At 50.9% G+C, this 22,401-nt stretch overlaps 1 protein-coding gene across 1 annotated transcript in view; it reads right to left on the reverse strand.

Moving 5' to 3' along the window:
- Clec16a (C-type lectin domain family 16, member A) overlaps positions 1 to 22,401 on the reverse strand; it is a 133,744-nt gene that overhangs the window by 32,361 nt on the left and 78,982 nt on the right. Inside the window, exons 19-21 of the mRNA XM_013011211.1 lie at positions 11,909 to 12,054; positions 9,065 to 9,275; positions 6,860 to 7,027 (exon numbers count right to left, since the gene is read on the reverse strand). Coding sequence (XP_012866665.1) covers positions 6,860 to 7,027; positions 9,065 to 9,275; positions 11,909 to 12,054 — 525 coding nt within the window. The remainder of the gene's footprint in view (positions 1 to 6,859; positions 7,028 to 9,064; positions 9,276 to 11,908; positions 12,055 to 22,401) is intronic.

The following is a 22,401-nucleotide window of genomic DNA, read 5'->3' on the forward strand; positions in this document are numbered from 1 at the left end:
TTTACCTCCTTGGCAAGGCACCCGGGCTGCTCTGTGCCATTCCCATGAGAGCTTGCAGACAACTGTGCAGACTCTTAGAGAAGCTCCCTGGGGACAAGGGCCACACAGGGATCCCTGGCAGGCCTCCCTCGCCCCCCCGTCCCTTGGCACTGGCTCAAGGTGCCTGGTGAGAGGGATGTGGTGCCTTGGCCCTGACTACACTGGTCAAGCCTCAGGAAGAGGCCCGCTTCGGCAGCTGCTGCTGCCTGCTGCTTTCATGGCAGGCCGGGGCAAGCCTGTACCACCCGCCTGGTCTAGAACTGGTGATCCTGACACAGCATCTCACTGTATCTCTGCTTGGGAGGTCTATACGGATCCCAGGGGCAGGTCTCACACACAAAGACTTGGGAGCTCGTTGGGGGCACAGAAGACAGGGGTGGGGCACACGGCTGGTCAAGGCCACCGCTCTGCAAAGCATCTGCCATGCCCACCTCTGACAGATGCTCTGAGACAGGAGGTGGATCTGGCCACAGTTGGGCCTCCAGATGTGTGAAGCTTGGGGCATTACGAGGTGGTGGGTCTGGGCAGGTGGGGCTCAGAGCCTCTCGCTCAGGCTTGTCTTGCTGGGGTGGGGAGTGGTGTTTGGAGTGACCACAAGAAGGCCATTTTCTCCCATGGAGAGAAGGGGCTGGAATGATCACATGAGAATGATATAGAAACACACAAAGTGCTCAGCAGTTCAATAACTTTGCTTTGGTGGGAGAGGGGAAGGGCTCAGGGTAGGCAGAGGATCTGTGCAAGTCCCTGGCCCGCAGGCCTCCCTGGGCAGGGAGCTGAGGTCCAGGCACAAGCTCCTTCCTATGTCACTCCAGAAAAGGTACTTTTTCTGTGAGAGCTGGAAGGAGAGGACTGGTTGTGGCTTTATAATTGGAAACAAGAAAAACAACAGGCCTAAAGCCCTCATTTCTGGGAACCCCCTACCCCAGATGACATTAGCACCTTGTCCACTTTCCCAGGGGAGGCCTAGAAACTAAACACATTCTTTCCTTCTTCCCTTCTCTATGCATGACAGTCAGCAGCTGGATCCCAGCACTGGCATCTCGGCCAAGTTCCTGCTCTGTCACTCAGTTGACAGAGTACTAGGAAGGCCGGCTCTTCCACAGAACTAGTCATGTTCCGGGCCGGGCAGCTGATAAGGCTGGTTTGTCTGCCTCTGATAAAGATAGCATGAAAAGCAGCTGCCCAGATTCTCTGAGGATTTAAATGTGTACCCCAAGATTCTCAAGCCTTGCAGGAAGCTGAGACAGGAAGCAAGGCCCTCATGACACCAAGTCCAGAGAGGCCAACTCACGGGGGGGGGGGTAGGTAAGGGAGGTGGGAGAGAAGGGTTGATCTGGGAAGACCAGACTCCCCAAGTCCCGCCCTCCTGCCCCACCTCCAGTCCCCTGAGCACCCATGCACTAAGAACCATCAGTCCTGGTGGGCAGACCCCTCCACACTAGTGCAGGCCAAGGCAGCAAGCAGGAAGGTGCATGTGGTGATTTTAACAGAATGACCTGGCAGTCCCCACAGCTTGCATGGTCACCGGGGCCCAGCTTCTACTCTAGGTAAACACCTGAGTGCTCCCAGCGACCTCAAGGTGGAAAGGAGCCTGACAGCGGATGGCTGCTTCCAGACACTGGCTGCAGCACAGAGGAGCCTGCATTTTTGTGGAATGTAGGAAGCCAGGTGCAAAGGGCCACTGCACTCACTAGGATTTGAATGAATTACCGAGGACAGGCACATCTATTGTTTTGTTTTGTTAGTTTTAGTGCCAAACAAATGCTTTTCTATTGAGCCACAGCTTCTGCCTGGGCGACCTCAATATATAGACAGAAAGCAGCTTAGTGGCTACCCGGGGTGGGGGAGAGGAGGGACGGGGAGGGACAGCTACATGGCTTGGGGTTGGATGCGGGGACAGGTTTTGCAGTTAGCAGAGGTGATGACGGCATAATACTGAATTGTTCACTTTCAAATGGTCCATTTTATGTTCTGTGAATGTCAGTCCAATTGAAGAAATGAAAAGCAGCTGCCTGGTGGAGAGGGCCTGGGGTGGGCTCAGACTTCAACACTGAGGGTTCTGGTTAGAGGAAAGCTTGAGGACAGACACACCTGCCTGGGGGGGGGGCGGGGCTAGGATCTGCAGAGCTGAGCTTAGGCCTGACAGTGCCAGGCCTGGCTAGCTACCGGCTCAAGCCACTGCCTCCCCTGAAGCCCAGCACCGTGGGGGCAAAGAGGATATAAGCAGGCCAAAAAGCAGAGCTGGTGATTACTTCTCTCCTTCAATGCCTCCCCCCAAGGAGATGGAAGGGCTATCTTCATCTAGTATAACCATTTACACTTTCTACAGGACAGAGGCAGTATGACAGGACAGGTCTTGGGCAGCTGCTGGGATGGAAGGCCCACTTGCAGACACCCCCAGCATGTAGCCTGGGTCTGATGGGGAGGGTCAGCACCATGGAAGGTAGACGGGGTCTGGTCCACAGTGGCAGGTGCTGAGTTGTGATGTGCAAACCCTGAATGATCACTTGGGTGCACTTGTCCCAGGTGCCTTTCCCTCACTGGGGTGACAGAAGAATGGGGTCTCAGAGATCTCATGTCTTTTGTCAAAGCATCCCAGACTCACCAGTAAATTGACTAGGGCCTCAGGGGAACATCCTGGTCTTTCTGGTGCTCACACAAGGGAGACAGAGCCCTTGCCAGGTCTGGGCCAGCCAAAGCTGTCAAGAGATTCACTTTCAATCACCAAAGCCACAGTGCTAGGCTATGAGGTCTGGCGGCGGCAAACAGGACAGATTAGGGATCCATGTGGGTGACATTTTCCTTGGTGGAGAAAGGCCATGGGCAGGCACACAATGTCAGGAAAAAAAAAAACTGATGCCATATAGAAAACAAGGCTGATGTGCCAAAGGGTGGGTGTAACCCTGCCCAGGGCAGTGATCAGAAAAGGCCTTTTTGTTTGGGGAAGATGGGGGTCAGCTTGAACTCAGGGCCCAGGTGCAGTCACTGAGCTCTTTTGCACAAGGCTAGTACTCTACCACTTCGAGCTACAATAGTACTTCTTGTTTTCCGATGGTTATTTGGGGATAAGAGTTTCACAGGGACTTTCCTTCCCATGCTGGCTTCGAACTACGATTCTCAGCTTGCAGCCTCCTGAATAGATTATGGGTATGGCCCAAAAAAGGCCTTTTGGAGGAGGCCGCACACAAGCTGGATTGGAGCAGTCAGTGGGAGGCAGTCACCTCAGATCTAGGCAGGGGCATCTGTGCAAAGGCCTGGAGGCATGGCAGTGGTTCTTAAAATGTGCTCTGGGAATCCAAGTTTTCCTAAAAATAGTAAAAGGTCCTGTTTATATTCCTTTTCCTGGGGATGCAAGAGGAGTTTCCAGAGACCACGTGAGACAGGCGTGCGGCTGACTGAAAGCAGCAGGGAGGAGGCACCAGCTGTCTATTTTCCAGGCATGAAGAATAGACAGCGGATTTTTTGTTTTTTGGAAATTATTGTTTCTAGAAAACCATGTTTCTGTTTATATACAATGGACTTATGAACTGATTTCTAAAAGCATTTCTCTAATACAGACAGCTCTATCCACACACCAGGGGTGCTCTCTGGGTTTGTCTGCCCAGAGTGTGAGGTGTCTTGAGCCCAGGACAGCGTGGCGCTGGCACTCTGTAGGGGAGCTGCAGACAGCCAGGGGTTGGAAGGTTCAAAGGAAGCCTCGAAGGGTTGTCTTGAGCCTCGAGCTTTGTCTCAGCAACAGAATAAGATAAAAAGGAGAAGTACAGCAGTAGAGCTCACTGGACACTGATGAAAGTGAACTATACAACTTGTGGGTGGAGATGGGAGGGAGGGAATGGGAGTAAAGGAAGGGATGACACTGTACAAAGGAAATGTACTCGTTACCTGACTCATTTAATTTGTAATCCCTCTGTACATCACCTTAAAAATAACAATAAAGTAAAACAGAAACTCAGAATAGATTTAACCTAACCAAAATAATCAACGGAGAAGTCCCACTCCTTCTCTTCATCCCATAGGTAAGACATGAGCATCATTAACAGATCAGAATTCTGATCCAAAATTTCTGCTCTACCTAAGCTATATTTCTGTGGCACCCATCAAAACAACCCTTCAAGTAAGTAGTGCTTAGGCATACTAAGTCCTCAAAAAGTTAGGCTGGTATTAAATTAGACAAGCCTCCCACCAATAGAGAACTTAAATGTAAGATCAAATCAGTCATGTATTTGAAAGCCAAATGACCAGAAATGTTAGTTTCCTAGTAAATTACCCACCCATTTATTTATTCAAGAAAGCTTACTGGGCACTGATGGCTCAGACCTGTAATCCTAGCTACTTAGTAGGCTAAGATCTGAGGATCACAGCCCCAATAGTAAAGTTCATGCAACTCTTATCATCAATCAACCACAAAAAAGCTAGAAGCAGGGATGTGACTCAAACAGTAGAGCTCTAGTCTTGAGCTAAAATGTTCGGAGACAGCATCCAGGCCCTGAGTTCAAGGCCCAGGACCAACACAAACCAATACACCAACACACACACACACACACACACACACATCAGGCATATATATGTGCTAAGTATAAAAACTTTGTACTATAGGCTATACATGTTTAGCAAGTTTGAAAATCTGTGCTGTGTACCATACATATATACTAGGTATGAAAAACTGGCCTTTGTGTAAAAACAGATCAAAAAGAGATACATGTATTTTGTGGTAAGTGTCATAGGAAGCTACTGGGTAGTTGTACGGCAGGGCACCACCGTACAACATGATCTCACCTATGCTCTGAACAGATCTAGGTGTCTGAATGGAAAGGGGTGGGGTTGGAGTCTGGGGAAACCAAAGAGGAGGCTGCAGCCCCAGGTTTGGGAGGGTCTGGATGAGGTGCGCAGGGGTGCGGCTCTGGGAAGGGCTGTGACGGTTTCCACCCAGAACCACTGCCCACAGCCCCTCTGGAGGTACAGGTTGCCATGTGCTCTGTTGCCCAGCAGGGCAGGAAGGTGCTCAGGGAGGTTGTCCTCCTAGGGGGACATAAACAATGCTGTCTTCTGCCCTCCTAACACCGCATGGCACTTCCGGGGAGGGAGTGTGGGAATGCCACTTCGGGAAGTGCCTTGTCACATGCTGCGGTATCTGCTGGCACAGCCTCACAGGCCCTGGTTGGGGACCAGCAGGACACGGGGGAGCCAGGTATGCCACCTAGCCCGCCTGGTGGGCCCAGGCCCAGGAGTGGGAGGGGCAAGGACACAGGCATCACCACACGCTCCGCCGATGGAACTGATATGCAGGCACTACGGAATGCGGCACTCTGCTCTGCTTATAGTTTTGTGTTCCACAAAAGATTAGCCTGGAAACAGGTCCAGGCTTTCTCCTATGCCATTGAGTGTCTAGAGGAAAGAAACCTGGTGACCCAGACCAAGCGACTGTCACCAAGCCAGGCCCTATGCAGCTGACCTAGAGCAGTCCTCTATCTCTCCAGAACTTGAACTGGGAGCATTCCAGAGGCTGGAAGGGCAGAGCTCAGTCACACCTGCTAGCTGGAAAATGCAGGCGGCTGCTATGACTCCAGCTCAGGTTCATCTTTCAGGACAGAGCCTGTCACAGGCTGTGGCAGCATGGTGAACAGGGAACTATCTGGAGTCATGTTGAGACTACCTGTGTCAAGGCTAGAGACCTTCCTCTCCTCCTCTGACTTGGCAATCTACTCCACAGACATGTGAAGATCAGCACAATGACACAAAGACACCCTGAGTGTTCGCTGTGACCAGTATGGCTCTATAAGACGCTGCGGTCCATACTGATGCTAGAGTAGCACACAGCAGCTAAGAAAGGCAGAGCCACTAGAGGTGCCACTGTGGAGCTGCCCTGGCATCGAGTGAGGTGCAGATGGCCACGCAGGGGGTAGCCCCATGTTTGTACTCGCAGACATACAGAAGGTGGTGGAAGGCCATGCACAAAACCCAACAGTAAGATCTGCCTCAAAGTTACTGGGTTCTGACTGCTCACATCAAAACCAGACGGCTGCATTTTGAGTGTACGGTTATTTGTGTCTCAGGTTCATCCGTGTACATATGATGTAGACACACGAGAATCAACTCAAACTGGGACTGCAGCACAGACCCCGGGAGACAAGGACCTGCGCTGGAGCAGCTTCCTAGGACTGCGCCTTCTTATGTCAACCAAACTTTGAGAGTGGCAAGCAACACTTGCGACTCCAGCTGGAGCCCTGGCTGCAGAGGGGGAGGTGGCAGGAAGCCTGGCTGCTCTCTAGGATTTGTAGTGGAGAGAAGGCCCGCCCCCCCCCGTTCCCCCCCCCTTTCCAGGGATGGAAGATCTGAGGCGAACATACGGATACACTTACAGCCTGCAACACCGGAAAAACAGGCAACTCTTGCTAGCCAAAATGCCCTTGACCTTTCCCTTCCAGTTTCCTCTGGGGGAGGCGAACAGGAGGGAGGGGGGCCTCCAGAGGAAGGAACGGAAGGGAAGGAACTGGGCAGAGTGGCTTCCTGGGAAGTCTCACTTCTTCAGCTCTGGTACTAGGAACCACAAGCACTATCTTGTAGGCAGCTTCCGTCGGGGAGATCACTCCCACAACCTCATTACTAATAATTCAAGTATTTCCAAGAAATTTCCAAGAAACTTCTTAGTCTCAGTTCTGAGAAGCTCTTCCACATGCCCAATGAACCTCTGGAAATCGGAACCCAGACTGCAGAAGAACCGAGGGAAAGCCCAGGTGACTTTCTGGGGCTCGTGTTAACTTGGACTGAGTTCAGTGCATGCGGAGGAGCTGAGAGGAAGGCTGCACAGGCCCCGCCTTACCTGGCACCTTGTCCACAGAGGCGAACACGGAGCGCTGCACTGTGGGGTCACTGCTGCCACGCCGGCCCTGGTTGTAGAAGCGGAAAGGCAGGTGCTGGGTGGATGAGGAGGAGCCAAGCCCAAATCCCAGGACTTCGGTAGTTGGCTGGATGGGGAGGTCCAGCAGGGCTACAATCAAACCACATGGTTTCAGCAAGTGGCAAAGGCACAGGCGACGAGGAGTCTCAGGACAGGCTTTAGAAGCCATGGCCCTGCCAGTCACGGCACAAGGGAGATGCCAAGCAGACAGCCTTGAACCGGGGACACCAGCAGAATACTGATCCCCTTGTGGCTCAAATCATAAAACACAACTAGGCATTTGGTGAGGGCCTCAGGCCAAGGCTGAGACCAGGAAGGGAGGGTTCTACACTTGGCTCTTAGAACGGTTGCTGGGCTAATGCTTCTCTTGGGATCTCAGCTTCCAAAGACCCCTGACAAAAGATGCTCACCAGGCCAGACATGCTAACATAGGCCTGTATTCCTAGGACTTGGGAGCCTGAGGCAGGAATATCACAGGTTCTAGACCAACCTGAGCCACTAAGTGAGAATGTCTCAAAAGACCCTCACTAGTTCTTTATATACAATGGGGCCAATTTTACTCTGACAACTATACATTCATATACACATATACATATATAATTATATATACATACATATGTACGTGTCTTTCTCTCCATGAATGGTCCCTTGGCATCTGTAGGAGTTGGGCCTCAGGACCCCCAGATATACTGACAACTGCAATTGCTCAAGTCCCTTACCTAAATGGCACTGTTTATCTGTCCATCCTACACATAGCCTCCCTGTACTGGAAGTCACCTCTGGATAATTAACACTCAATGCGATCAATGCTTTGGAAAAAGTGGCCATACCACATCGTGCAGCGAGCACTGACAAGGAAGCAGGTCTGTGCATGTTCAGTCCAGAAGCCATTCTTTTCTAGAGGTTCTCATCCATGATGTGGAATGCTGAGTATGTTCACATGGGGGAAGAAGAGGTAGATGTGTGTGTGTGTGTGTGTGTATTTATGAGAGTGTTTACATGTCATGGCTGCTCCCCTCTCCTCCGTAAACAAATCTCTTGGTATATCAGTTCAGAGGGGCCTTTTAAAATCAATTTAAGAACTACCTAAGGCGCTAGTTCTAACAACCACTTTACAGCATAATTCTCAATTTTCAAATGAAATATTTGGCCTTCGTGCCAGCTATGAGAAATGGCTTTACATTAAAAAAAAACGTTGGAAAATAAATCTTCAAAGAAAGAAAGGGCTGAATGATTTAAGACACTTTGTACATTACAACATGCTTCTGTAATGATTTTGTAGGCCAAGTCTATAGCTGGGTAGAAGAAAGGGGACAGTGTGGACCCAGACCGTGAGGCAGGGCCAGCACACCCCTGAGGCTGCCCTGTCCAGAAACCCAGCCTTGATAGGTGCCTGCCTGCCCATGGGCTGCCAAGCCCAAGGCAGAAGGCTTGACAGGACCCTCCCCTACCACTGTGGCTCCGCCCCTGAGAGATGAACAGTACCTTTGCTAAGAAGACCCAGAGCCTTCCTGTAAATTTGTCCCAAACCCTGTGAAATGAAAAACTTCCCAATTCATTGCTGGGCTGTGGCCCCCTGCCAAGCAGGGCAGCTCCTCCTGAGAGCTGGGGAAAGACGGAGGAAGAGGGGGCCTTTAGAGAAGAAAGTTCTGCTGGGCTGGGCTGGAGCTCAGTGGTTGGTACTTGCCGAGCCGGGGTCCAAACCTAGCACCTCCAACCAACCAAATAGCTGATCTAGAGCAGCAACTCATTCTGCCAACTTATTCTTTGTGTGGCTCTGACAAGTCACTGTGCCTCAGTTTCTCCCTCTATAAATGGGTAGAAGGCCTACAAATCCACAGGCGAGGCGGTAGAGAAATGACAGATACTTATAACTGTAAGCTTGGGGATTTCGGCAAGGAGGAGACAATGGTTGTCCTATGGCCTGCTAGGAAGGCACCCCTGCAGCCATGGACATTCTCAGGAAAGCAAACCCTTGGGAAACACGTGGGAAAGTAGAGTCTCATTCCTTTAAAGTGAGTCAATCCCTACCACACGCGCCCTCTCCTAGAGGACATGATAGGGCTGTGGAAGTGTCTCCCGTGAGGACCAGGAAGATCCTGTGCCAGGCCAGGCCAGGCCACTTACCAGCTATCCTCTGCATCTTCATGCGCCGTGCCTGGATGCGGCCCTTGGCCAGCCGCTGCCTGGCGATGATGCAGCGGATGTGGTCTGAGAAGATGAACGTGGCCTGGAGGATAGGGAAGGGCTTGGAGTGGGGGCTGGACGCAGGCTTGTGGATGGTGATGTTCAGGGCACGGCTGTCGTCCTCCACCCCAGTCACCTCCATGTCCTGCAGCATGAGGAGACAAAGGCCGGGGCACGCGTCAGACCTGGGAGGAGGGCAGCGTTTTTCTCCGGGGCCACGGGACCACCTAGAAAGACGTCCTTAATTCCACTTTTCTTTTGCTCCAGGGGAGACAACCAACTCTCAAGTCTGATAGTCTGGGATGGGCACAATGGGAGCAGATAGGGCAGGCCGCAGAGTGCTGGGAAGGAACTGATGCTGGCATGGTGGCCTTCCCACTGGCAGCTCAACAGGCCAAGTCCAACAATTCTTACTTCTGGGAAACAGCGGGCAAACCCACATCCCTACTGTGCCTGGCATGAGATCAGGGACAATCCCCGGCTTCTCCCTTCTCATGGCTGGCATCCTTTTCTGTGTCTTTTTGCTCCTAGAGAGAAAAGCTAATCCTCAGAAAGGACCAGGGAGGCTTTGAATAAACCCTGTAGGAAGGGTGGGCCAGCAAGCATGACAGCGTTAGTTCCACATAAAACCTCAGAATGATTCTGTGTGGAGAATGCACTTCCTCAAAGTTGTGAAGGAAGTGGAGGAAAGCCAGGGGAGGTGGGCGGTGTTGGAAGAGGCTCCCAGGGGAAGATGGGCTACAGTCTTCAGGCATCGCATTGGGCACGGGCGGGCGGGCGCTTTGGAAACATCACCTGCATCAAAATTAGAATTCCCAGCAGGGAGCTTGGTATGTTGTGACAACCTGACAAATAGTGGCTATTGGAAGAGGACCAAAAAAAAAAAAAAAAAAAGGTTTATGTGGCTTTCACCGTCTGATGGAGGTCCCCATTAATCCTCTGTAAGAGAAAAACACTTTCCTGACACTAAATTCTAAAAGAAATCGATCATAAGTCTAGATAAATAAGAAGTATAAGTCACCTAATGAATGTTTTACATGTAAGTCTTTATTCATTTAAAAAAAGGTGTTGTTTTTTTTTGGCGGTACTAGAGTTTACGTTCACAGTGTCACATTTGCTGGCAGGCTCTCTCATTTGAGCTGCGGCCCCATCTTTTTGGCCCCCCTCTGGTTACTTCTGAGGCAGGATCTTGCTTTTTGCCTGGGCCAGACTAGACCATAGTTCTAGTAATGTTTCCTAGTGTAGCTGATGACAAGTGTGAACCCCTGTGCCTGGTGCAAGTGTTTTTTTGTTTTCTGTTTTTAAATAAAAGATTCTTTTTTCTCAATATGCTCTCTAAAAGATTTAAAAAAAATTATTATTAATTAATTTTGCCGGTACTGACATTTGAACTTAGGGTCTCATGCCTACTTGTCTGGAGCTCTGCCACTGAAGTCACATCTGTAGCCCAACTTTTTTCTGGTTAATTGGAGATGGAGTCTCTTGGACTTTTCTTTCTGGGCTGGATTTAAACCATGATCCTTCAGATCTCACCTCCTAGAATTACAGGTATCTGCTCTAACAGGTATTCCCTAAACTGGAAGATCCTGAAAATGAGGCTTCAGTGGTGTCTCACACGTGTGGGTGGTTCTCAGGGACAGGGGGACACAGCCAGGTCATGCTGTGGTAAGGCGGAAGTAGGTCAGCCAGGGTAGGATCTTTGCAGGAAGCAGAACTTCACGGTCAGGAAATGGACTGTGACTTTCAGGCTGGGACACGTTTGCTGGAAATTCGAGGACAGGGGCATGGCAGAGTTAGCTGGAAGGCTGTTCTCAACTCTGCCGGCTCATTGTTTCAATACTTACTGGGTTGGCTGGCATTAGTCAACCACTGCATGGTATTGCCAAACATTAAAAAAAAGCCCCAACTTCCAACTGGGCATTGGGTAATGTAGAACCACTCTGTGATGGGTCGAGGAGGGGAGGGAGGCGGGAAGAGAGGAGAAAGGGAATTCTCATAAATTGCTGGAGGCAACAGTCATTGTAGGGGAAGTTGGACTTGTCTATCATCACTTAAAATAGGAACATCCCAAATTCCTGGTTATTTGCCTAGGCAATCCTGCCCGTGTGCATAAGGAAGTGATGTGATTCTGTTCACAGCAGTACTGTTTGGAAAGGTACAAAGCCAGGACCAGCCAGTAACAAAAAAAAGCTCTCAAAGCATGCCACTGAGTGAATGAAGCCAAGCCTGGCATGTGTGAATACGACTTCATAACTAACGTATGCACCCTAGTACATACCCAATTGTCCCTCGCTATCAAGGGAGCCTGGTTCCAGGACCTTCTGAAGACACAGAATTTGCAGTTGCTCAAGTCTTCATATAAAATGTGCACTTTTAAATCCTCTTGAGGTGACTTGAAATACTTAATTCAGTCATGCTGTGTGTAAAAGGCTGGTAAGGAACTAAGGATAAAAGTCTGCACATGCTTAGTGCAGCATAATTTTTTTCAAGGACTTTGCTGGATGCTTAGTTGAATCTGCAGATGTAGAACCTGCAGCTATGAAAGGCTGATGTCACAATTTAAAAAATAGTGAGGGGATCTCTTGCAGCCTGATTATTTCAGGGGAGGTGTAAGCACTGAGGGTTTTGACCGTGAGGTTCTGGACTTACCTGTGTCATGTTTTGGCTATTTTTAGTGGCAATTTGTTTACATGTTCCTGTGTCATCAGAAACGGGTTGAAAAGCTGGTAATCTAGGATACATGTTTTGTATAGCCATTGAGAGGAGATTCCACCTTACCTGTAAAAGGCCTGCAAACTTGACCACTCCCCAGCCAAGCCGGGACACATCAGGCTCTACCAAACTCATCTGGTAAATATCCACGGCTAGGAACCGTTGGACCATGCCGCCGTCCTTAGTGATCACTGTGCAAGCAATCAAGTCGCTGTTATCTAGGAGAAAGGAGCAGAGAGCAGAATGAGACCCAGGGTGGCTACCCAGCCTGGCTGCCTCTCGTCTGTGAAGTGGCTGGGCAGACCCATGAGTTCACGGGTCTGAGTGTGGGCACTGAGTCACACAGAGCTGAGTCTGAGTTGCTTCTCAGTCAGTGATGCCGGGCAAGTGTCTCCACCTGTCTGAGTTTCAGATTCCTACACTGAAAAATGGGAATAATGCACACTCATGCAAATGTCACACAAACCAACTTACTGCATAGGAGGTACTCGAGTCTTAGCTTAAAAATAACTAACAGGAAATGGAACTGTGGTTCAGAGTAGTAGAATGTTAGCCTTGAACAAAAATCACTCAGGGACAGTGCCCAGGGCTGAGTTCAAACCCCATGAATGATAAACGACAAGAAGAAGAACACTAGGGCTGGGGGTATGGCTCGGTGGTTAAAGGCCTGCCAAGCAGGCTCAGGGTCCACGGTTCAATCCCCAGCACCAAGACAACAACAAACTACGGAAACAACAACAGGCAGAATCCCAGGAGTATGTCAGGCTTCCTACGGACCAGGCAGTTTACCATGGGGATGCTGTTTGTCTAAGCTACGTGCAGACAGTCAGTACAGGAGAGTCTTGCCCTTTGTAACAGCATCAAGACCACGACTGGGCATCTGGCAGCTGAGAGCTCTGCCCAGAAGGTGCGAGGCCCTGAGGCATGGCTGAACGCCTGGGAGCCTGGAAGAAGGTCCCTCATTGTTGAGGCTTTTGTTAGTAATCTGGACTTCTCGTTCCATCCTGAGTGGCTTTCTCCTGATGTCTAGTCTGCAGTATGGGACAAAAGCCATCTTACGCACTAGCAGAAGCACTTTCTTTGTGGTAACTAGGGTTTATGTCTTTAGTCAAGACTTACAGCATTTTCTCATTAAGAACAAAATAGCTGCCCTCTCTCTCTCTCTCTCCCCCCCCCAGGCCCAGTCCCACTCCACCAGCAGGACGGTTTGGCTCCCCCTCTGCCGGCCTTTGCAGAGGAACTGATCTAGATATGGGGCCTGAAAAGTAGATGGAGTTGGAAGTGACCACCCCCCCTGCCCCCGCCATGAAGCAAACGGCCTTAGGGGCTGCAGAGGGAAGCACTTACCAGCCCCCCCCACACACAGTGAAAAAGGAAGGACAGCACCCAAAGAGGAACAACGTTCAGAGAAGCCACTGAGACATCAAAGCCCTGTGAGAATGGGGAGATTTCTGCAGAAAACTGCAGTACAGAGAGCAGGTGGGAGCCTGAGCTCCGCACGCTCTGCATGAGACCCTGGGGGGCAGTTAGGGAGAGATGAGGCGGCGTGCCCAGACCCCGGCACAACACCATCCTTCGGGGTGATAAGGAGATACCACTTTGGGGTGACTTGCCTGTGGAACTCCTGCACCACCTCCTGTAGCCCTGGACAGGCCTGCCATGGCCCTCGGGATAGGCTGATTACATCTGGAGGGCCAAGTGCGGATTCACTTGGAGTAGGAAGGAAGACCTCACGGAGGCCTCCTGCGTGACTGCCTTGGGAGTCACTTGGCCTGACTCTCGGGAGGAGCCTGGGCCAGGAGAGGCCGCGTAGGTGACATGAGGCTTCCCGGCCTTTCCAGTCTCCTGGCTCCTCCCCAACGACTCAGCGTCAAAAGAGTAAAGCCCAGGACTGGATCAATAAACACTGCTAGGGCTGAGCAGGACGAGACATGCTGTAAGCCCAGAAGCTTGAGAGGTAGAGGTAGGAGGCTCATGGTTTGAGGCTGACAAGTATGAGACCCTATCTGAAACACAAACTAAAAACAAAAGGGCTGGGAAGGGGGCATGACTCAAATGGTAGAGTACCTAGCAAGTGCAAGGCCCTAAGTTCAATTCCCAGTTTACTACAAAACAAGATTAAAACAACAACAACAACAACAAATCAAAACCCAAATACTAAAAATCTTGCTAGAAACAATCAGAAGACAAGATAGGAGAATAGCTACAGGATGAGGTGAAGAAAGCAACAAATATGAAGGATTCACACAAGGGAACGAGGGCAGCCAACAGACCCACGGAGACACTTGCTCCTCATGAGAAATCAGGAAATAAATTGTAACAAGATAGAATCTGCCACCTGCGGCTGGCAGTGCTGAGGCGGCTGAAGGCCTCAGGTGCTGCAGAGGCCGCACTGGAGCTGGCATGCTCAAAGGCTGCTCACCGGAGAATACATTAGCCTACGCTCACTTGCTTGCCCATTCTGAAGGGCAAATTAGCATTACTTGTTAAAAACAAAAGTTTCACATCCTATGACTTGGCGATTTGTATGTTCCCAAGAAAAACACTCAGATGCGGGGGGCCAAAAGACACCCAAAGCAGCTGTGGGTCTGGAAAAGATGCAAATGTCAGCAGTCAGGGAATGCCTAAATGCATTGTGTTTATTTATTTGGTGCCTGACTGTTGTCTCTAAGCTGGAAACCAGTGGCTCACCCCTGTAATCCTAGCAACAAAGGAGGCTAAGATCTAGAGGATTGCAATTCAAAGCCAGCCTGGGCAGCAAAGTCTGCTAGACTCCATTCCCAACGTGACCAGCAAAAAGCAGAGCTGGAAGTGGGGCTCAAGTGGTAGAGCAACAGCCAGGCAAGCAAGCTGAGCAAGCATAGGTCTTCAGTTCAAATCCCCAAACAAAAATGAAAGAGAGTGAGAGAGCAAGAACATATCATTTGGAAAAAGTGAGGCGTGAGGTGAACTTGGTTGCTATGTAGTTGTTCTGCTTTTCCAGTGGAGAGACATGTTATCTGCACACCTGCAGTTTAATGAGAGAAAAGGGGTCTCATGTCCCTCTGGGGACCGCCCTGGGAAAGGAGCACCCTGAGCTGTCTGATCACAAGAGCAGTAGGCAGTTATGGAGGGGCCATGGAGGGTGATGGCAGGAAGGGCCAACATCCCCTGGTTCATTCACATCGTTTCCAAAGCAGCCAAGCCCCGGGGGTGCAAGCTCTAGCTTCTGGCTGACGTGCCCAGTCTAGGCACCCCCTCAGGATGGGCTCTGCACTCACCAGGCACTGGGCAGCCAGCTTGCGCATGCGGCTTGGGACTACCCTGCAGAGCTCAGGGCCCAGAGGGGAGGCTGAGTTCCCATTGACAGGGCGGATGGGGGGAACTTGGAAACCACGTCACAGCACAAGTGTCCATTGTGGAGAGGAAGAAGAGCTGCAGCAGGGCCGTGGGATGGTGGACATCGCCACTGAACTCCAGGACCCCGGGAGTGATACATTTCCCAGTGGAACCTCACCGCAGGGGAAGGGAACACGTCCCTCCACTGCTAGACACAGCCTTTTGTTTTATTCATTGGAAGGCAGGAAAGATCTGCCATTTTCTTGTATTTGAAGATACCAAGCTTATCAGTCTCTGACTAGATAACATACTGCAAGCTCCAAATTTAAAAGGCATATGTATATATATATATATATATATATATATATGTAGTGATATATATACATTTTTTTACAGTGGACAGTATGTCTCCTGAGTCTACCTCCCCAGAGACAACAGCTGTGTGGCTTGCTCGTCACCCGCCTGCTTCCCAGTGTTCACGTGACCACGTCCTGCTTTTACTTTCACCGTTGCCGGCAAGCCGCACACCCGTGCTGGGCCTTTGCCACCCAGCCCCGTCTCCCCAGCGAGCTTCCAGCCGCCTCTCTGCCGGGTCCGGGCTCACTCTGAATGCTCTCACAGCTCCCCAGCCGATGGCCATCGGCTTGTGCGTAAGCTTTTGCCACACTGGTGGAGGGAATGTTCTGGATCACGTGCACGAGTGGGTCCATGTGCAGCAGCAAAGAAGACCTTGTGCTTTGTTTTTAGTTTTTCTCTTTAGGTTGTTGTGTTTTATAAACTCACGTCACATCAGTACCGAGTATGGAAATTCAGAATGATTTACAGTTGATGAAGTTATGCAAACACATTGGAGAGAAAAGGGTATTTAATTCATGATAGCCTAAAGTCGGCTCTTGTCTGTGTGAGACAGAGTGCTGCTATGTAACCCAGGATACCAGGAACTCATCATCCTTCTACTTCAGCCCTCAGGTGCTGGGATTACAGGCAGGTATCCCCATACCCAGCCAAGGGAAATGCGCAAATTGGAAAGTTGAAGACAAACTAGTGCCAACCTGAGACTTCCTCCTTGGTGTATCAGAAGAGACAGAGGGCCCAGAAATGAGTTTCTGTGCAGACTAGGCCTTCTCTATTTCCCATGTTGCTTGCTCGTCTCACAGTGTGAGTCTGACTGACTCTCTTCTCACGTGATGGGGTGTACATCCCTTCCCCTTGAACTTGGATAGAGGGTTAGTGATTACGTAGACCCAGGGGAAGTGATGCTACACAGTCCTGAGGCTGCATCTCAGAAGCCTGGCTCGGGACCGACTTTTCTGGCTGCTCAGAGGCCCTGCAAGATTAAGCAGGACGGAGGGAAACCAGGGCTGCCATTTCCAACAGGAGCTGAAGATGCCAGGAGAGAGGAGGACAGGAAAGTGGTGAAGGAGCCACCTCCCCCACCTCCCGTGAAGTACGGAATCCAGACAAGCTAGCGAAGACAGCCTGAGCGCAGGCCACAGCTCCGCCCGGGGCAGGCTCCTTGTTGACAGGAGGAAACTTCAGTCTCTGCAAGGCTGCTGAAGTCTAGAGGGGCTCAGGCCCCGGCACCCACCACATGCATGGCAGCCACTCAGAGTGTGTGCACACTGAGTATCACAGGAGGGAGACAAGGAAGCAAGGTGTGGGCTCGTCTCCAGAACTCCTATGGGGCCGGGGAGGACATGGGGTACACAGACGTCGGCCTCTCCAGAAAGGCTTCCCATGGCCCTTCATATGTGGGTGTCCCCACACCCACCCTCCCACATCTCCCTAAACCCAATGCATGACATTCTGGAACCTTCCATTCATTCCTTCATTGTTCAGGGGGGACCTAAGGAGACACTCCTCCCCCAACTCATTGCTACTCCCCATGGTGGGTGGGGGCTGAGCAATGCTGGCTGAAGAGGTATTTGGGGGGTGGGGTGCAGGCATCCATGTCTTCTGGTGTACCCCTCGAGGCCAAGGCTTCTCGGCCCCTGGGGAAAGCTTCCTCCCTCTGACGGGCTGGAGCCTGTTAGTGCACAATACACAGGGCTGACTGACTTCTGCTGTATTTAAATGATCCCTTTGTAATAAAATATGGATGCCAATACATAATTTAATTCTTGGCGTTGGTGGCTCCAACTACATTTAGAATCAAGGAAGTCTTTATCCTTGCAGAGGGATCTCTAGGCCAGCCGATTCCAGGGCTTGGAAATGTGATATCCTGCCTTGTTTGCTGGCCACGCTGGGGTTCAGCAATTTAGTAAGACGGCTTTCGGGTGCGTCTGTGAATCAGAGGTCATGTGGGACTGAAGAAGAGGGTGGTGGATTCCTTGCAGGAGCTGGGTCCTGGGATTTCATCAATGACGGCCGTGGAATGCCAGGCCCGTGGAACGCCCGCCTCCCACGGCCTAGAACCCACCATCCAGCACGCACTACAGGAGTCAAGCAACGTCCCCCACGGCTCAAGTGACAAATGACAAGGTGGGGTATGGGGCCTGATAATGGGTGACTGGCTTACCACCTAAGCAAGTTGATGGAAGCCTGGACGACGCCAGAGAGAAGACCTGGCCCAATCTCCGTCAAAGCAGGGGTGCCTCTGACCAGGGCTAGCCCTCGAAGGAGAGGCGCTGGCTGGTTTGGGCGGGGGACAAATGACTGACACAAGTTCCCCACAGGCAGGCCTGTGAAGCCCACGTGTGACGCCATCTGGGTGCTAAGACGCTGCCTTTGGCAGGGTCCCCTTTGCACCCAGAACCTGGTGGCAGGAAGGCTAGCCTTCCCTTCCAGCTTTGAGATTCTCTTCCAGCATGCAGGGAGGATGGAGTGGGTGATGGCCACACCCTGGGCTCTTTTTATAAGCTGGGAGCCCCAAATCCCTGCCCTGCCTTTAGGGAGCCTTCCTGATTTCTAGGGCTAAAGGCAGGACAGCCTGTCACTCTGGGAACAGCCTGGGTGGGAGGGTACTTTGTAGCACTGAACAACTCTCTGACGGCAGCTTAGGGGAAGTCAGCAGGGCAGGGTTCCCTAGAGACAAGATGAGGCGGAGGAGAGGGGCTACCTCATCAGGTGGCTGAGGAGTCTCCCAGGGCTGGGATGGAGGGGAAGGCAGAGGGAGGTCAGAAGACTGGTGGGAAGGTGAAATCCAAAATCTGCTACAGAAGGAAAAGTCTAGCCATGCTGGGTCATGAGGAAGTTGCTCATGTCAGATTTTTTTTTTTTTTGGTCGGTCGTGGGGCTTGAACTCTGGACCTGGGCGCTATCCCTCAGCTCTTCAGCTCAAGGCGAGCGCTCTACCACTTGAGTTACAGCGCCACTTCCGGTTTTCTGGTGGTTTATTGGAGATAGGAGTCTCACAGTCTCTCCTGCCCGGGCTGGCTTTGAACCATGATCCTCAGATCTCAGCCTTCTGAGTAGCTAGGATTACAGGTGTGAGCCACCAAGCGCCCAGCATGTCAGATTTTTTGGGGGGAGTGAACGCGAGTACAACACCAGCACTGCCTCCTAGGCAGCCCAACAGGGCTGGGGTGAGGAGGAGGAACACTACCCGGACCTCCTGGTGGTGCCCCTATGAATTCTAGAGAGAGGGGTGTGAACCGGACCACTCAATTAGGCTGGCTGCTTCCCCTGACAGTCAAATCAATCCTTTGAAGAAAATTAAGTAACTATTTCCCCATCAACGCAGCAGCAAATTATGGGTTATTTGCTACAAGCAGCAATCAATTACTCCATCTCCTTTGAAGCTCCCCTTCCCGGCACAGTGCCGGCACAGAGGGGCAGCTGTGCAGGCCCCTCCCCTGGGAGGGGGGGTGCATCTCCCCAAGGAAGATAGAACAGGTTGCTGGGGGTTTCTTGGCTTTGCAAAGGGGAGAAGCAAGTAGGTGTGCAGAGAAGAGGCTGCTTGCTAAAATCTCGCCACCCAGAGAATCTGGGACCTCCAGTTTGGTTCTGAGATTCCCATCCCATCCCCGGGGTGATTTCTGGCCTCAGGTCTCCTCTACCAGCCAGCCTCTGCCCACTGCGCCAAGAGCAACTGGCCCTAGATCAATGCTGACCCCCTTCCTCACCTATGAGCACAGTCCTAGATGGAGAGGGTGAGCCAGGCCTGGGGCTGATGGCCTGCATAACTTCCTAGCTTGTGTTGACTCTGAGCACGTGATTTCCCTTTAGCTGTCTGCTCTGCAGGCCTGGGTAATAAAATGACTTTATAGCTCTACTTCATGATACGAAAGCTGGGCATTATTTGGGGAGAAGAATACTGAGGGCAGCAATACATTAAAGAAAATAAGATGGAACCAGGTGTGGTAGCACATTCCTATAATTCCAGCTACTTGGTTAGTCAAGGTAGGAGGATTGTAGTTCAAGGTTGGACTGGGCAAAACCCTATGTGGCAACAGATAAGCAAAAGCACTAAAAGCAAAGAACCGGGGGCATAGCTTTAGTGGTAGAGTACTCTTCCTGGCAAGCTCAAGGCCCAGAGTTCAATACCTAGTATTGTACACGTACACACAGAAAGCCAGGAGCTACAGTAAGTATGGTAGAATGCCAGTGGCAGGAGGCGGATGGGTGTATACAGGGATTCAAGGCACAACTTGGTTGTTTGCCTAAAGGATTTCAACATAACAGGCTGGAGGAGTAGCTGACTTCCTAGGTCAGATTGCTGTGAAGTTCAGACAAGCCCAGGCGGCCGTCTGACCCCCACACAGTCAACACACAGTTCTTTCTCAAGTAATGCTTACTAACATTCTTTACACAACTTTTTTCTACGCCTCTAGGCTTGCATGCTAGGTGGGTGCTGTACCACCAGGACTAAGCTACAGGCCCAGCTTTCCCATCACTTACGACTGCTGCCCCATAGCGTGAAAGCTTGTTTGGTTTCTGGATTTGCAGGGGAAGAGCTTGGCCTGAGGGAGTACTATATCCCTTAACGCCAAGAGTCTAAATGTTTCCTGAGGGTTCCATGGCTCTCAAGGACACTGAGAACACTCATTTTGTAGCCATGGGTGCATCAAGTTATCATCTACTTATCCAGCACCTGCTGTGTGATGGCTGACAACTGAGCAGCCCAGGAACCATGACTGAGAGGAGGAAAGGACACCGGTGCCATACTCAGACCAGACACCTGACACTGCGGGGGGCGGGGAGGGGGGAGGGGGCAGGAGCTGGTCCCAGGATCCACAGCCCACAGTGGGGCTCGGCTTGGCTCAGTTCTATCTGCCTCCTTGAAGCCGTGGGGTCTGTAGCACCTTCCTTTCCCTGTCTGAAATGCACATGACAGGCCGAGTGAAACATATGGCTGGTTTTTCACAAAGTGGCCAAGAAAATCAGTCACATGCCTTCATCTCCTCCCGCCCCAGCCTTTGAAATTTTCTAGAGAACAGAGCAGGCCCTCCACCCTGATTATTCCCACACACCCAGAACATGTTCTGGGCAGCTCCTCACACTGCTGGAGTCTAAGCAGGGATGGCCACACACAAAAAGCTTTATTCTTTGTTCCCCTTAATCACACTGCACAAAGTTCACAGGATGCAGCTCGGTGAAAATGCAGTTACCAGAAACGGGATCCGAATGGGCAGTAATTCCAAGTACAGCATGGCACATCCCTTATCGGGTGACACTCAGCCTGCCGCCGGGGCACAGATCTCATCTTGCCGCCCAGCGGGTGTCCCGCTTATCTCTACACTCTAGAAGGCCACATTTACATAGAACATTGCATAATTTCCTCTCTCAAAGAGACCCTGGTTAGTGTGAGAAAATAGAGTTCCTTATAGCTCTGTGATGAAGCAGTGCACAGAAGACTTGAGATTTCCAAGAAGACTGTGGAATACCTAGGCTCCCCAAGATCACCCGAGCAGTCTAACTACCAGTTTCCTAAAGGGGACACGGCATCATCCCCAGGGATGGAGTCACGGACAAAGGAGTAGAGGCACAGTAAGGTGCAACAACCAGCAGTTTCCTCTCTTGTGTGGCCACATCGCCACTCTGTCCCTCTGGTTAGAAGGCTGGTGAAGCTCAGGCCACAGGTTCTCTTCCTTTACATTTCCTCTTCAAGGCTTTTCTCAAAAATAGTGTCCCCCCCCCCACCTTTCCCCCTTCTTCCTCTTCCCCCCCACAATGGGGCACCATCCCAGTACTTCCCTACACAGTTGCTATGGAGATGTGATGCTGTGTGTAAAGCGAAGGGCGACCTGTGCCTGGCGTGGAGATGGCTGCCAAACGGCTCCGCAGGACCAGCAGGGGTCTGGTGAAGACCCATGTGAGCCTGACAGGCCACCTCTGGGGCTGATGACCTCAGGGAGGGCAGTGACCTTTCGGGGCGGGCCTCAATCGAAGAGGCTGAGTCTAAACCACATGCCTCTTTCCTGATGGGAAAGAACGTCTAAATTTCATACCAGGGGACACATTTATAGCTGTTTGGCAGAAATTAGTTCACAAAGTGAATGCTTACCGGCACAGCAGTCTGATTTTTAATTAGCGTGTGGGAATCCAGTGGACTTCAAACACTGACAGTAAAACATGGGAGACCTCTGCTGGAGACAAAGCTACACCTTTGGACTTCAACAATAGCTGCCGTCTTCGCAAACCAAATTTCCTGCTTTCTGGTTTGAATTCCTGGTGTTCGACCTGATTACCAATAAGCTTTTGGCCCTGGAGCAAGTCTTTGAAAGCACGTGATTTCAAGTGATATGGTTAATATGAAATCTTATCAGCATACTTCTGTTCAATACTACACCCAAGCAGACGCCTTCTTTAAAACACTGAACCACGGTTCAAACAGGCTAAGTTCTGAGAAGCTCAGTTATATTCCCCTCTGAGGTTGTATTATGTATTTTATATGAGAAAGAGAAAGACAGACAGACAGAGATATCTCAGTGGTACTGGGTAGATCCAGGAATGACTCCCCCACCCCCCCAAAAAATCTTGTATATGAACGACTCATCAAATTCATGAAGTAAAGAAGGACATGGCCCCACTCATTCCTTCAGTCATTTTACTTTGGACATTTATGAGACTTTAAGCCTGGTGGGGTGGTGTTCGCCTGCAATCTTAGCACTTGGGATGCTGGGGCAGGAGGATCTCAAGTTTAAGACCAGCCTAGGGTACCTGGTGAGACTTTTGTATCAAAAGAAAAAGAAGAAGAAGAAGAAGAAGAGGAGGAGGAGGAGGAGGAGGAGGAAGAGAAGAAGAAGAAGAAGAAGAAGAAGAAGAAGAAGAAGAAGAAGAAGAAGAAGAAGAAGAAGAAGAAGAAG

Source organism: Dipodomys ordii, unplaced genomic scaffold (genome assembly GCF_000151885.1).
Source record: "Dipodomys ordii isolate 6190 unplaced genomic scaffold, Dord_2.0 Scaffold14, whole genome shotgun sequence".
Taxonomy (NCBI): Eukaryota; Metazoa; Chordata; class Mammalia; order Rodentia; family Heteromyidae; genus Dipodomys; species Dipodomys ordii.